Here is a 13,979-nt window from a genome sequence, read left to right as displayed (position 1 = left end):
CACGTAGTATAGGCACCACCATGAAAAAAATCGAAAATGTTGCACCTCCATATCTCTGAAACTGCTCCATGGAAAAAATGGAAACATGGCTCATTATAAAGAACTCCCCATGGGGAATAAGATATGTTAATTATGATGTCATCGGTGCCTTATTTATGACGGTACCTTATTTATGACGTCACAATTCGACAAGTACAACACTTGATTCGATCAGTATGAATTATTTTTTTCTCTGCAATTCTTGGTCAGATTGATACAAAATTTTCACCATAGGAGCAACTCCTCTTGTAGAATAATTTAATGGTACTTGTGATGTCATAAGTCACGTGGTACAGGTGCCATCTTGGAGAAACTTCATACCTTTATATCTCTGAAACCGCTCAATGGAAAAAATTGAAACATGGCTCATTGTCAAGTACTCCCCATGGGGAATAAGATGTCTAAGTGATGATGTCACCAGTCCCTTCGTTATGACGTCATAATTCGACAAATATAACGCTTCATCCGATCAGTATGAATTTTTTTTTCTCTGCAACTGTTGTTCTGATGTACACAAAATTGTCACCATAGAAGCGCCTCTTCCTGTAGTATATTTTAATGATTACTAGGACGTGCCCGTACGTGGGTGCCCGTTCCTTGCCAAAAAAAAAAAAAAAAATGTCTTCGCCCATGCATGCATGGGCGTGCCCATGGGCCCATGGGCGTGCCCGTAAGTGCGTGATGTGACCGTACAATGAATGTATCGTCCCGACGCCGCAGCTCGGATGGCGCTGCAGTTAATCGGGCCTGTATCGGCAGAGTTATTATAAACGTGTACTACAATCGATCGTACCTTACAACAATCAACACAGATTGCAACGTCAAATAAATGAATACGCTCTCAAATGTGCCGTCCGAGGCAGCGTCTGCTCGCCACGTTCAGCATCAGTACGTCGTCACTATGACTATCCGTAAGTCCGGAAGTGACGTCCTCATTTGACTGTCCGGAAGGTCGCATATCGCAGTTACGATGAATCGCAAATTAGTTTTAATTAGTTTTAAAACATAGTTTAACGCCAACATAGCGCCAACATAGTTTGCCAACGTGAAATAAATGAATACGCTCTCAAATGTGCCGTCCGAGGCAGAGTCTGTTCGCCACGTTCGGCACACGTGATAGCTCGCTGCTCTCTGATTGGTTGAATCGTTTTTTGGACATAGCTCGGTAACTACTTCTCCGATTAATATGAAACCTTGAAAAGGCACATCCTCAGGTCCCCAGCAATATATCTGGAAAGTTTCAAGTATATCGGACCCATGGTTGTCGAGAAACAGCGGTCACAGACAAACACACAGACATACACACAGACATACACACAGACATACACACACACATACACACAGAGATTACTGGAATTATAGATAGACTAGGGCATGCCCGTACTATATATATGCCCGTACTATATATCTATCTAAAATTATATCCCCCCCCTCTATTTACATGAAATGGTTTGGTCCATTCGCAACGCCAAAGCGAACGGCGAACGGCTTGCGAGTACAGTGACAATCCCCCCCCTCTATTTACATGAAATGGTTTCGTCCATTCGCAACGACCACAGAACCCCCCCCCCCCCTCTATTTACATGGAATGGTTTGGTCCATTCGCAACGCCGGCACACGCGATCGTTCGCTGCTCTCTGATTGGTTGAATCGTTTTTTGGACATAGCTCGGTAAGTAATTGTCCGATTAATATGAAACCTTGAAAAGGCACATCCTCGGGTCCCCAGCAATATACCTGGCAAGTTAAAAGTATATCGGACCCGTGGTTGTCGAGAAACAGCGGTCACAGACAAACAAACGTACAGACAGAGATTACTGGAATTATAGATAGACTAGGGCATGCCCGTACTATATCTATATCTAAAATTATATCCCCCCCCCTCTATTTACATGAAATGGTTTGGTCCAAAGCGAACGGCTTGCGAGTGGTGACAATCCCCCCCCCCCCTCTATTTACATGCAATGGTTTGGTCCAAAGCGAACGGCTTCCGGAGTTTGGTAAAGAAATCGCCATCGCGTGCACAAACGTGCAGGAAAGCGAATGAATCGCAAATTCGTTTTTATTAGTTGTAAAACATAGTTTAACGCCAACATAGTTTGCAAACGTGAAATAAATGAATACGCTCTCAAATGTGCCATCCGAGGCAGAGTGTGCCCGCCACGTTCGGCACACGCGATCGTTCGCTGCTCTCTGATTGGTTGAATCGTTTTTTGGACATAGCTCGGTAAGTAATTGTCCGATTAATATGAAACCTTGAAAAGGCACATCCTCGGGTCCCCAGCAATATACCTGGCAAGTTAAAAGTATATCGGACCCGTGGTTGCCGAGAAACAGCGGTCACAGACAAACAAACAAACGTACAGACAGACAGACAGAGATTACTGGAATTATAGATAGATTATGATGGAATAGGTCACGTGGTACAGGCGCCATCTTGGAAAAACTGAAAAACGTTACACCTCTATATCTCCAAAACTGCTCCAAGGAAAAAATTGAAACGTGGCTCATTGTAAAGAACTCCACATGAGGAATAGGTGTTGTTCACGATGACGTCATTGGTGTCGTAAGTATGACGTCATAATTTGACATGGACAATGCTTAGTTTAAGTAGTCTTAAAGAATACCATCTCGTTCTTAATATTTTTGAGTTAACCCTTTCCTGTTTATGCCTCATATTTACCACTACCACCTTGGTGTGGACACAGATTATGTTTTCACCTCTGTCTGTTGTGTTATGGTTAGGGTTTGTCTGTCTGTCTGTGTCTAGGATCTCTCTAAAGTTTGGTGGTTTATTTTTATTTATTATTATTATTTTTTTTCAGCTGAAATTTGGTGAAGATCCGGATACGATATTTTTTTATGGTGGGTGGAGGTCATATTTTCACCCTTGTCTGTATCTATGTACGTCTCTGTCTGTCTGTCTGTCTATTTGTTTGTTTGTCTGTCTGTAAACAGGATATCTCAAAAAGTTATGGATAGATTATGACAAAACTATACGGATGATTTAGTTAGCTAGGTGAGAAGAACAAGGCAATTCGATTTTCGTTAAAGTACAGATTCAGATCCGGCCTATCAGTGCAAATTCTAAAACGTAAACTAAACAAAACACGTAAACTGCTCAACCTGGTGGAGGTATGCCCTCTTCCGAGTGCCGTTCTATTATTACATGAAACCTTTTCAATGGAACCTCAACGCAGGTACTTAAGCATTTGTGCTGTGGAATCCCTTTTCATTACTCCCGTGCATGTACTTACCGAGTACAAGTTTCATACCTGTATTCATAGTGTGTCTTGTACCTGTGCTTACGGTATACAAGCCTCGCACGGTCTGTATTTATGATGTACAAGCTTTGTACCTGTAGCGATGGTGTACAATATCCGTTCTTGTACGAACGCCGGGGTATAAGCTTCGTGTCTGCACTTCGTGCTTGTACTTGTTTATTGGTTCCCAAATCGCATTCAAAACACCCAAGTTGAACATTCCCGTAAATGTGAACTGCGCGTTCACACTTAGTCGATTTGAAAACTTTTTCCTTTTAAAATTATTTTTGTGGATACATAATTATGTAGTAAAAAGTGAAATTAAACCATTAATGGTGTTGAGGTGCATTAGTAGGGTAACGAACCCAAATGACCGTGCTATAAACTATAATAAAATTTTACCAACAATTCGGCGATTTTGCGATGTATCGATCTGGTACTTTAGCGATGTATTTTCTCATTCTTGTTCGTTATGAAAACGTTTGAGAATAAATGATATGGCTTGTATAAAGGATTATGAATTTACTCTATAGTATTTTTAAAGCATATCTATCATTTTGTACACATTTGAATATGTGGCCATTTTTTCCGTGCGATCCCGACATATGGATTGCGATCGTACTCCATGATAAAATAATATGTAGTGATCAACTTTCACAAAGTAGCATCACATGGTAAAAGCCTTTACTCCATAGGAAAACGAATCAGATTTTTACCAAATAAAGGTTTTGTTCTTGGCTCTCTGCCAGTTATTTATTTAATTTCCTAACCATTTTATTTGTGATGTAAGGTATTTGACTCCGTTGTAATATTAAGTGTTCTTTAGAACTCCATGGTGTTTATAACGCACTATTTACATATATATACATATATATATATACATATACATATATAAATATATATATATATATACACATACAATCAAGAATGTTGGGTTGGAAAAGTTTATTCGAAGGTACAGGCTCCGCGAGTGTGCCAAAGTATGAAGCCTTGGCCTAGTGTCAATGTGCTTATATCTTTATTTATTTATTAGACATCCTATGGATGTAAATGAACAGTCATTTTATTCCGTGCGTTGCAAATCACGTGCAGCGAATTTCACCTCCCTGCGTATTGTATTTATTGTTATTTAAAAAAAAGAAGCTTTTGTACACCGCCCTTGAGGCTCGGTTTGCAAGCCACCATCTACATTTCCACTAGAAGAGATAAAATTACTCTTTTATGGAAAATGTTTTAAAAGTTTGTTTTATCCCCAAAATAGATGGTAGTGCACACACATTCGTGTTAAAAGATTGGACTTTAAAACTTACCCTTATGAAGTGAGACAGACATAAAAACTAACACACAAATTGACATTGACATTTTTATATATATAACCCAAAAAATTTAGATATATATATATATTGTTGATAGTATATAAATATATCTAAAGCATCATATATATATATATATATATATATATATATATATATATATTATATATATATATATATATATATATATATATATATATATATATATATATATATATAAACATATATACATACTGTATATGCTATATGCGTGTTACAATATTTTATCAGATCCTGCAAATCAACGACTACAACTTTTAGTTGTTCAGTTCAGACAATGCATGCAATATCCCACAAAGTGATGGATGTTTTTGTACGAGTCTCACCCCGGTTTCGTCAGCACCAGATGTTGAACCAAGACCCAAAGCTCCAGTCCCAGAGAGAAAAAGCTGCTCCGAATATGCCGTAAACTGTCCACCTGTGAGTGGAAGGTCGTGCCTCCTGTACGCCTCGAAGCAAGCCAGCTCCCTGTGCGGCTCGTCCAGGGGCTTGAGAGCTGTCCTGCACGCGTTCGCCAGGCCGTGGAGGCCCAGATCCGACTGCTCGGCGCCCGCTGCGGTTGGATGGCGATGGTGGTGGTGGTGGTGGTGGTGGTTGTGGTGTGGATGTAGAGGCTGTGGATAGTACTGAGCCTGTGAAGGATGCAGAGGCTGTGGCATGGGATAAGCGTCAGCCGAGACCGCGGTTGCGTGGTGGTGGTGGTGGTGACCACCAGCTTGAAGGTCGTAATGAAAGGCCGCCTGAGCGTGATGCAGAGCGCTGTAGTGCGGAGAGCTGGGAAAGTACGGAGAGAAGTCCCCGGGTGCCGAGTACGATAGAGGAGATTGCGAGGACTCCAGACACCCGAGTTGCATGAGCCGGTATCCACTAGCTCCGTCTGCTCTCATCTGCATGGAACAAGGAGACATGAGGCGGATGATCGGAAGGCAGAGCAAGAGACATCTCGTAGAAATCCGGCAAGACCCACGAGGAGCTACAGGTAACACCATGCGGCAATGTTCTGGCAGCCATTGTATTCAAAAAAGACCCTAACGCCGTTAGCAAAGATTATATAGATGATAGAGTGATGAGAGATGAGCATATTACAATCTTGTAACCCTATACTTGCGAAACGTCACAAAGCATCCTGAATTAGCAGCGTTACGAAATGATGTCAAACATCGCACGTGTCACCATATTCTACAAAGCAATGATACAATCTCCATGCGTTACTTCGCTTGCACCTTCACTGCTCGTCTCTGGGGTTTTTTTTCCCCTTCTCTATGACATCTCCCCCACCGGAGGCTGAATCATTTACTTGTGCTTTCCCAGCGGCGACAGATGTCCCCGCGAAACTCCCGGCTCGGCTAATCGCGCCCCGGGGCCAACGCGCGGCGCCCGCCGGGCATCATCCCCCCTCCCGCCCCCAATTCCACCTCGGCCGCCCCCAGCGTGTATACGTCGCCCCGTATACCTCGGCTTCGTGCACCAGTCCCGGAAAAGCAGCCGCCATTCTGAGCCCCGTGCGGGGTCTCTGCTCGAGGCCCCTGTCGGTGGCTCGCGGAGAGAGTGCGTTGCGGGGTGCAGCGGATGCGCTCTGTCCATGCACCTGTCTGTCCGTCCACGCCTCGTCTTATCCTCGCCGTCTGCAGGTCCCATGGCAATACGACGCTGAGCTTTAAGCGCACCGAGCGCGCAGCCTCCACTGCCTCACCATAAGTCTTCTCTTCCTCGTCTTCCACATGTGCTTCCTTTGCTCTTTTTCTTGGTGTACTCTCTGCTAACACTCTGCTCTTCCCTTATGTGATCTGTGCTTCCAGTATGTGACCTGTGCTGCACTCTGCACTCTCTGCTTCCACTATGCGACCTGTGCTTCAATTATGCGATCTGTGCTTCCACTATGCACTCTCTGCTTTCACTATGCACTCTCTGCTTTCACGATGCACTCTCTGCTTCCACGATGCGATCTGTGCTTCTACTATGCGATCTGTGCTTCCATTATGCAATCTGTGCTTCCATTATGCACTCTTTGCTTTCACTATGCACTCTCTGCTTCCACTGTGCACTCTCTGCTTTCACTATGCACTCTCTGCTTCCACTATGCACTCTCTGCTTTAACTATGCACTCTCTGCTTCCATTATGCAATCTGTGCTTCCACTGTGCACTCTCTGCTTCCACTGTGCGATCTGTGCTTACATTATGCAATCGGTGTTTCCACTATGCACTCTCTGCTTTCACTATGCACTCTCTGCTTTCACTATGCACTCTCTGCTTTCACTATGCACTCTCTGCTTTCACTATGCACTCTCTGCTTCCACTATGCGATCTATGCTTCGATTATGCAATCTGTGCTTCCACTATGCAATCTGTGCTTCCACTATGCACTCTCTGCTTCCACGATGCGATCTGGGCTTCCACTATGCGATCTGTGCTTCCATTATGCAATCTGTGTTTCCACTATGCACTCTTTGCTTTCACTATGCACTCTCTGGTTTCACTATGCGATCTGTGCTTCCACTATGCGATCTGTGCTTCCATTATGCAATCTGTGCTTCCACTATGCACTCTCTGATTTCACTATGCACTCTCTGCTTCTACTATGCGATCTGTGCCTCCGCGATGCACTTTTTGCTGCTTTGTGGCGAGAGGCTCATATATTTCCACCGAGTGCTCGCCCTGCAGACAAGACAATAGCATTGCTGAAGCTTCACATGAATTCACAAAAGCAATATTAGCGACGAGTATGTCGTGGTTACGCCATGCGCACGGAATCGGAACATCAACAGGTACATAATACGAGTTTAAAATGTCGTTATGCTCTCGCTTCATCATCTACATGTAAATGCGGTTACTGTAATTAATTACCTTGCTTCAACCGACGCATTCCACCTTTGCGTTCACGTTGGTACAAACACCCGTGTCGTAACCTCATGGGTGCAAGAGCCGAGGAACGGAGGATGCGGTTTCAGTGCACGTTCTGTCGGTAAACGTGCTCCAGGTCTCTAGTCCACGAACGTACCCCGCACAGCCAAGGACCACACATCGGTGGTAGCAGGTCAATATGTTGGAGTACAAAGTTGTGGGAATCACGGGGACATCGCACGCAGTGCCGTGCACCTCTCTCCTGCGTTTTCCCGTTTCGTGGAATTCCATGGATTCTTCTGCCGGGCGAACTTTCCACCATTTCAGGATGCACAACTATTAGGGTTATTCACTAGGATTTATAAATAATTGGTTATTTGCAAATTGAAATCAAGGCAAGAAATATATGACAAACTTTACAGTGATTGGAGTAAAGAACAAATGACTGAATGTTCGATTTCATCAACAAAAAGTGCAAACTATCCAGATATTAATCAACAAACCATAATAAGCACACTTTAAGTCATTTATCGTTTTTTCATACATCATGGCCATTCGGCAGGTGCGCAATGGAAAGAAGGTTGAGTTCAATGTCCTTTTGTTCGAATCCGCAAATACCTGTAAGAATTACTGTTTCATATGAACATAACATCGACTTGATGACGTAATGTACTGTAAAATGACGTAACCTGAAATCACAATACCGTATTTTCATATACAGGATGTCCAGGATTTCACTAATGGATATTAACAAAAAAATAGAAATAATCAACATTACATTTATTAAACTAGATGGTATTCATAGAATACTTACCCTGTGCAGTCAACTTGGTGTGAGCCAATGCTTCTATTTTTAAACGTTTCTTTTTTTAGATCCAATATGGTTGCCAGACCACGTGAGTGATGACATCATGAATTTATATTCTCTAAATAATTGTTGCATAGATCATGCTCAATAAATTTCAAACTGATCAGACTTAGTGTTGTCCCTGTCGAATTATGACGTCATAATTATGGCACCAATGACATCATCGTTAACAACACCTAGTTCCCATATGGAGTTCTTTACAATGAGACACGTTTCAATTTTTAAAATGCTGACACGGCACACACTTTACTTTACTGAAATGCAGACACAAATGTTATATTTTCGTCAAAAATCGTCAGAATTTCGCCAAATCTGTTTTTGTCGTGTGTTAATATACCTCAGCGATTGACAAATCTGAAATCAGAATTTTATTTGAGGTCAAAATGACCCCGTGACGTCGCTCCGTAATTTGCCTGGTTGTCATGTGCAGTGTGATAATTAATTCCATGCCCACTCTAGAAGGGTCTTCTTCTTCACGCAATAACAACTTCGACCTTCCAGACCGTACATCCAATCATCTTGAGATTTTGCACACTTGTTACACTTCATCACCTCTACTATAATTCAAAGTTTCACATCGATCAATGAAGCGGTTCAAGAGTTATAATTTTCTAAATATTTTCGTAGAATTATTTATATCCGCCAAACCACGTCACCTATCGCAAATTCCAAAAGGTAGTTTTAGTAGAATGATATGCTGACCACATCTGTGAAGTTTCCCCTCGATAGGATCAAAATAATGGAGGAGCTATGCTTTAAAAGTTTATGCTTTAGAACGTCATAACTCCGAAACCATGTGATGCATGACATCATGCTCGTGGACTTTTTTGTTCATCATCATTATGCGATTCCGCCTGCAAAGTTTAGCCTCGATCTGTTCAGTTGTTTTGGAGAAAATTGGATTTTTGTGGTTTTTCAGGCTTTCCACTCAAAACAATATGGCGGCCGAACCACGTGACCTACGACGTCATTATAATTTTATTTCTGTATCAATTTATACCGAGAAGATGCTCAAGAAATTTCATCCTGATCGGATAAAGTTTTTTACTTGTCGAATTATGACGTCATAACGGCGATATCTATGACATCATCATTCACATATGTTATTCCGCATGGAGAGTTCTTTGTAATGAGACCTGTCTCAATTATTTCTGCAAATCGGTTTTTGAGATATATTGGTGCAAATGTTTTTGGTTTTTGCAAGATGGCGCCCGTACCACGTGACCTGTGACATCATAATATTCACTAAAATATTCTACAGGAGGAGGCCCTCTTATGGTGAGAATTTTATGTCAATCGGACCAACAGTTGCCGAGAAAATGAATTTTTAAAATGCTGACACGGCACACACTTTACTTTACTGAGATGCAGACACGCACGTACGTACATACGTACCCGAATGCTTAACCCTACCTTTCGCTTCGCGAGCAGAGGGTAACTACAGAGTTCAGAGAAACCAGGATGTGGATGCGGTTTACAAGCTGCAAATTTGATTGGTTGTGTTGATGTAAGATGCATAATATTTTGTCCAAGTTCTGCTAAACGGAAGCAATTTGAAAGTGAGAAGAAGGCGACTTGTGTTCTGCAGTGTTCAAGTATATAATTCAATTGAGATAAAATGAATCTTTTGAAGGTCGTAAAGAAAACTTGTAAATTTTTTACGGCTGTTGATGCAGCGTCTTTTACACCACCTTAACATGTTACTCATCTTTGTTCTTTGTGCCTGTTGTTTGTGTCCCTTATGGCGTCTGTAAAAGCAGTAAGTTTCCTGTTTGGAATATTTTTCAATTTTGTTTGCCAGACAGACAGACAGGGTAAAAATATTATCTCACTCCTGTCTGCACATGTTTGATTGGGACAAATTCAGAGCCAAAGTAGCTACTGCTAACCTATAGGTTCGTTTTCCGATTCATGTTTCGTTTTTTGTTCAAAATATAACATTCAATTGAAATTACGTTGCTCCTCGATCATAAACTGAGTTTGTGGACAGAGACGGACAGACAAAGTGAACCAATTATTGTTTAACCCCGCTTTTTGCTTCACTCGTGTGGTGAAATAATTAATGAAATAATTCAACAGTCATGCGACTGATGGACCATATTTTGAAGACAAAAAAAATCTGTTCCTTTCTGGGACACTCTGTACATCTACCTTGCGTATCACCAAATTTGTGATGGTGCTCAGAGATGAAGCGCAATTACGAGGCAAATGTAAAAAAAACCAGAACAACGCGACTGTGTCGCCAATATGCCTCTGCATAGTCCCACAACGGGAAGATGCCATCACTCCGCATATGTATGGGTAGGGGATCATGTTTGTAAAGTTTAGTGTTGATCGGATAAGGTTCGTTTTTCTATCCAAGATGGCTGCCAAACCACGTGACCTGGACATCATCATTTTCAAACGATATGCAACAAGTGCTGTTAGATGATATTTGTAAAATGTCGCATCAATAGGGTTTCAGAGATACTAGTACCCGACTGCAAAGCCGCAATGAGCCGGCGAAGCCAAAGCCTCTTGCCACTGTTTTACCCATCACTATGGCATCAGTAGGTTAAGTAGTTGGTAGTAGGTAGGTGTAGTAGGTACCGTACCTGGTAAGACTTGGTAAAAGAGAAGAGCAGACATTCCTCCCCAATACCTACATACAATAAATGTCACAAGAAGCTTAAGGAAGTAACTATACGATGTGCTAGCTTAGGGCCTATTTTAAGAAATTTTAACTGGGCTTAATATACGTTTTCACAGTATGTGTGTAGTCTTCTAACTTCAGTCGCTGTCAGGACTGGTTCTCTCCGGGCATTGCGGCTTCCTCCACCAGAAGAAGTTAGCTTGCAGTAAGATCAGTGCCGACAGATCAGACGATAGCGCCGTTTCAACGGCAATGTGTGACTGTCGTTAATCAAACCATGTCGGTGGCGCTGATTGGCTGACCTAAGCTGATCGCTGATTGGTCAGCTCACAAAATTTCGCAAATTCAGACCGAAAATGACACCATTTGCATTCTGGATGAGATTAAAATAGATAAAATTGACTTCTTGATTAATTAGGTGAATTCTGTCTCAATTTCGGATATTTCCGGCCGTGAAAAACTATCCCCTACGGCCGCGAGATTTCTAAAAAATAATTCTTCGTCAATTTTAGAATATTTGACGCCGTTTTCACCCTCCGAAACGCGTAATAAGCTTTTTGAAATATTTTTTCAAATGCTCGAATCTCATTGTTTCCTGTGTTTGGTGACGATTTTCGTTGAAGATAACGAGGTTGGTCTTAAAGTATTTTAATTACAAATTAGAGGTGCATAAGATCGTGAATCAAACAAAGACGGATGAAACAAACTCCTATTGAACTTTTTTCAATTTGTTATGCATACTTCCGCATCCGCAAGATGGCGGCCTCCATTGAGTGATTTGGTTTTTGAAATATTTTTTCAAATGCTCGAATCTCATTGGTTCCGGTGTTTGGTGACGATTTTCGTTGAAGATAACCAGGCCCGTGCGGGCCGAGGTTGGTCTTAAAGTATTTTAATTACAAATTAGAGGTGCATAAGATTGTGAATCAAACAAAGATGGGTGAAACAAACTCCTATTGAACTTTTTTCAATTTGTTATGCATACTTCCGCATCCGAAAGATGGCGGCCTCCATTGAGCGATTTGGTGCGTCAAAGCTTCGAAATTCTCAAGCCAAGGGATCCAGCATAATCTGGTTTTTCAACATAATACGTACGCGTTCATTCACAACACCGGCTTCGCCGGCGACTAGCACCCGACTGCAAAGCCGCAATGAGCCGGCAAAGCCAAAGCCTCTTGCCACTATTTTACCCATCACTATGGCATCAGTAGGTTAGGTAGTTGGTAGTAGGTAGGTGTAGTAGGTACCGTCGGTGTAGTAGGTGCAGTAGGTGTAGTAGGTGTATTAGGTGTAGTAAGTGTAGTGGGTACCATTTGCATTCTGGATGACATTAAAATTGATAAAATTTACTTCTTGATTAATTCGGTGAATTCCGTTACCAACTTCGGATATTTCTGACTGTGAAAAACTATCCCCGACGGCCGCTAGATTTCTAAAAAATAATTCTTCATCAATTTTAGAATATTTGACGCCGTTTTCACCCTCCGAAACGCGTAATAAGCTTTTTAAAAATATTTTTCAAATGCTCGAATCTCATTGGTTCCATGTGTTTGGTGACGATTTTCGTTAAAGATAACGAGGTTGGTCTTAACGTATTTTAATTACAAATTAGAGGTGCATTAGATTGTGAATCAAACAAAGACGGGTGAAAGAAACTCCTCTTGAACGTTTTTCAATTTGTTATGCATACTTCCGCATCCTCAAGATGGCGGCCTCCATTGCGCTTCGGAATTCTCAAGCCAAGGGATACAGCATAATCTGGTTTTCGACATAATACGTACGTGTTCATTGACAACACCGGCTTCGCCGGCTATAATTATTTAATATTTTCCTTCAATCCAATATGGCTGCCAAACCATGTGACCTATGATGTCATAAATTTAATATTTCAATAGAAATGAGTCATAGATCATGTGCATGCAATTTCAGATTTTTAGGATAAGGAATTCGATTAAAACATTTTTGGCTGGTATACCACTTCACCTATGATGTCATCATTATCATGCTTTTGGTCCGGATTGGAGTACTTGACAATGTGCCAAGTTTCAAAAAATTTATATTTAGCGGTTTCCGAGAAATAATTTTTTAATTATTTGCTTTTAATCCAAGATGGCTGCCATATCACGTGACATATGACATCACAATTGTCAGAAAAATATTCTGCATGGGTGTCACTCCTACCCTGAAAATTTCGTCTCAATCGGACATGTGGTTGCTGAGAAAAACGAGGTTTAGTCCGGACGGATGGACGGACAAGACGAACTCTGTCGGTGGAGGCATAAAAATGAACTAAAACCAAAATACAAATTCTCGTTGGGATTATTTTGTGCGACAATTGTTAATCGGCAGCGGAAGGCCCTGGGGGCCAATGTAGAGACGGCAATTGGTCCCCATCACGTGGCCCAGCAGACGTGTCTGAGGCCGGACGGACACTGCAGATGCTTTTTTCCCCCTTTCCTTTAAAGCTGTTTGTCCGTCGAACGGGAAGAATTGTCCAAACGTTTCGTGATGAACGAGCGTCAACACAAAGGAGCAAAGAAGCCGCGGTTTGTCCCGAATGTTTCGATGCCCTCACCGTTTCAATTAATGCGTCATAATGGGATTTTACGCATTTATATTTACAAACATATAGTTGCGCATTTGTAGAATTGCTCCGATAAATCTCGGTGCTTTCTTTTGAGATATTTTTGTCTCTTGTTTAGTCTTCATAATGTACGAGCTTTGTGACCATCTCGTGAAATCAAGCGAACACAGGTTAGCAGAAATTTCGCCGCAGATTATTGACATTGATGGAACACAAAGGAAAATAAATTGTAAACCCGAGTTTTGTACAAAGATATATTTACGGACAATGCAGACGTGACGCCGTACTACAGTCCGTGAGCATTTGCGCCAAATTACTGATAATGCATTTCATCGAAACGTCCAGGTGCACGTCGTCCAGGTGCACGTCATCGTGCGATCCTTGCTTTATATAGAGCGCG

At 41.8% G+C, this 13,979-nt stretch overlaps 2 protein-coding genes across 2 annotated transcripts in view; both read right to left on the bottom strand.

Annotated features, from left to right (window-relative positions):
- LOC137438856 (transcription factor AP-2-delta-like) overlaps positions 1-6,145 on the bottom strand; it is a 76,088-nt gene extending 69,943 nt beyond the window's left edge. The window contains exons 1-2 of the mRNA XM_078767703.1: positions 6,107-6,145; positions 4,980-5,540 (exon numbers count right to left, since the gene is read on the bottom strand). Coding sequence (XP_078623829.1) covers positions 4,980-5,540; positions 6,107-6,145 — 600 coding nt within the window. The remainder of the gene's footprint in view (positions 1-4,979; positions 5,541-6,106) is intronic.
- The window catches only part of LOC144888663 (uncharacterized), an 864,061-nt gene that overhangs the window by 778,815 nt on the left and 71,267 nt on the right, over positions 1-13,979 (bottom strand). The window lies entirely within an intron of this gene.

This window comes from Myxine glutinosa, chromosome 13 (genome assembly GCF_964187855.1).
Source record: "Myxine glutinosa chromosome 13, kmMyxGlut1.1, whole genome shotgun sequence".
In the NCBI taxonomy this organism is placed as follows: domain Eukaryota; kingdom Metazoa; phylum Chordata; class Myxini; order Myxiniformes; family Myxinidae; genus Myxine; species Myxine glutinosa.
This window is presented reverse-complemented; position numbering and strand designations above follow the sequence as displayed.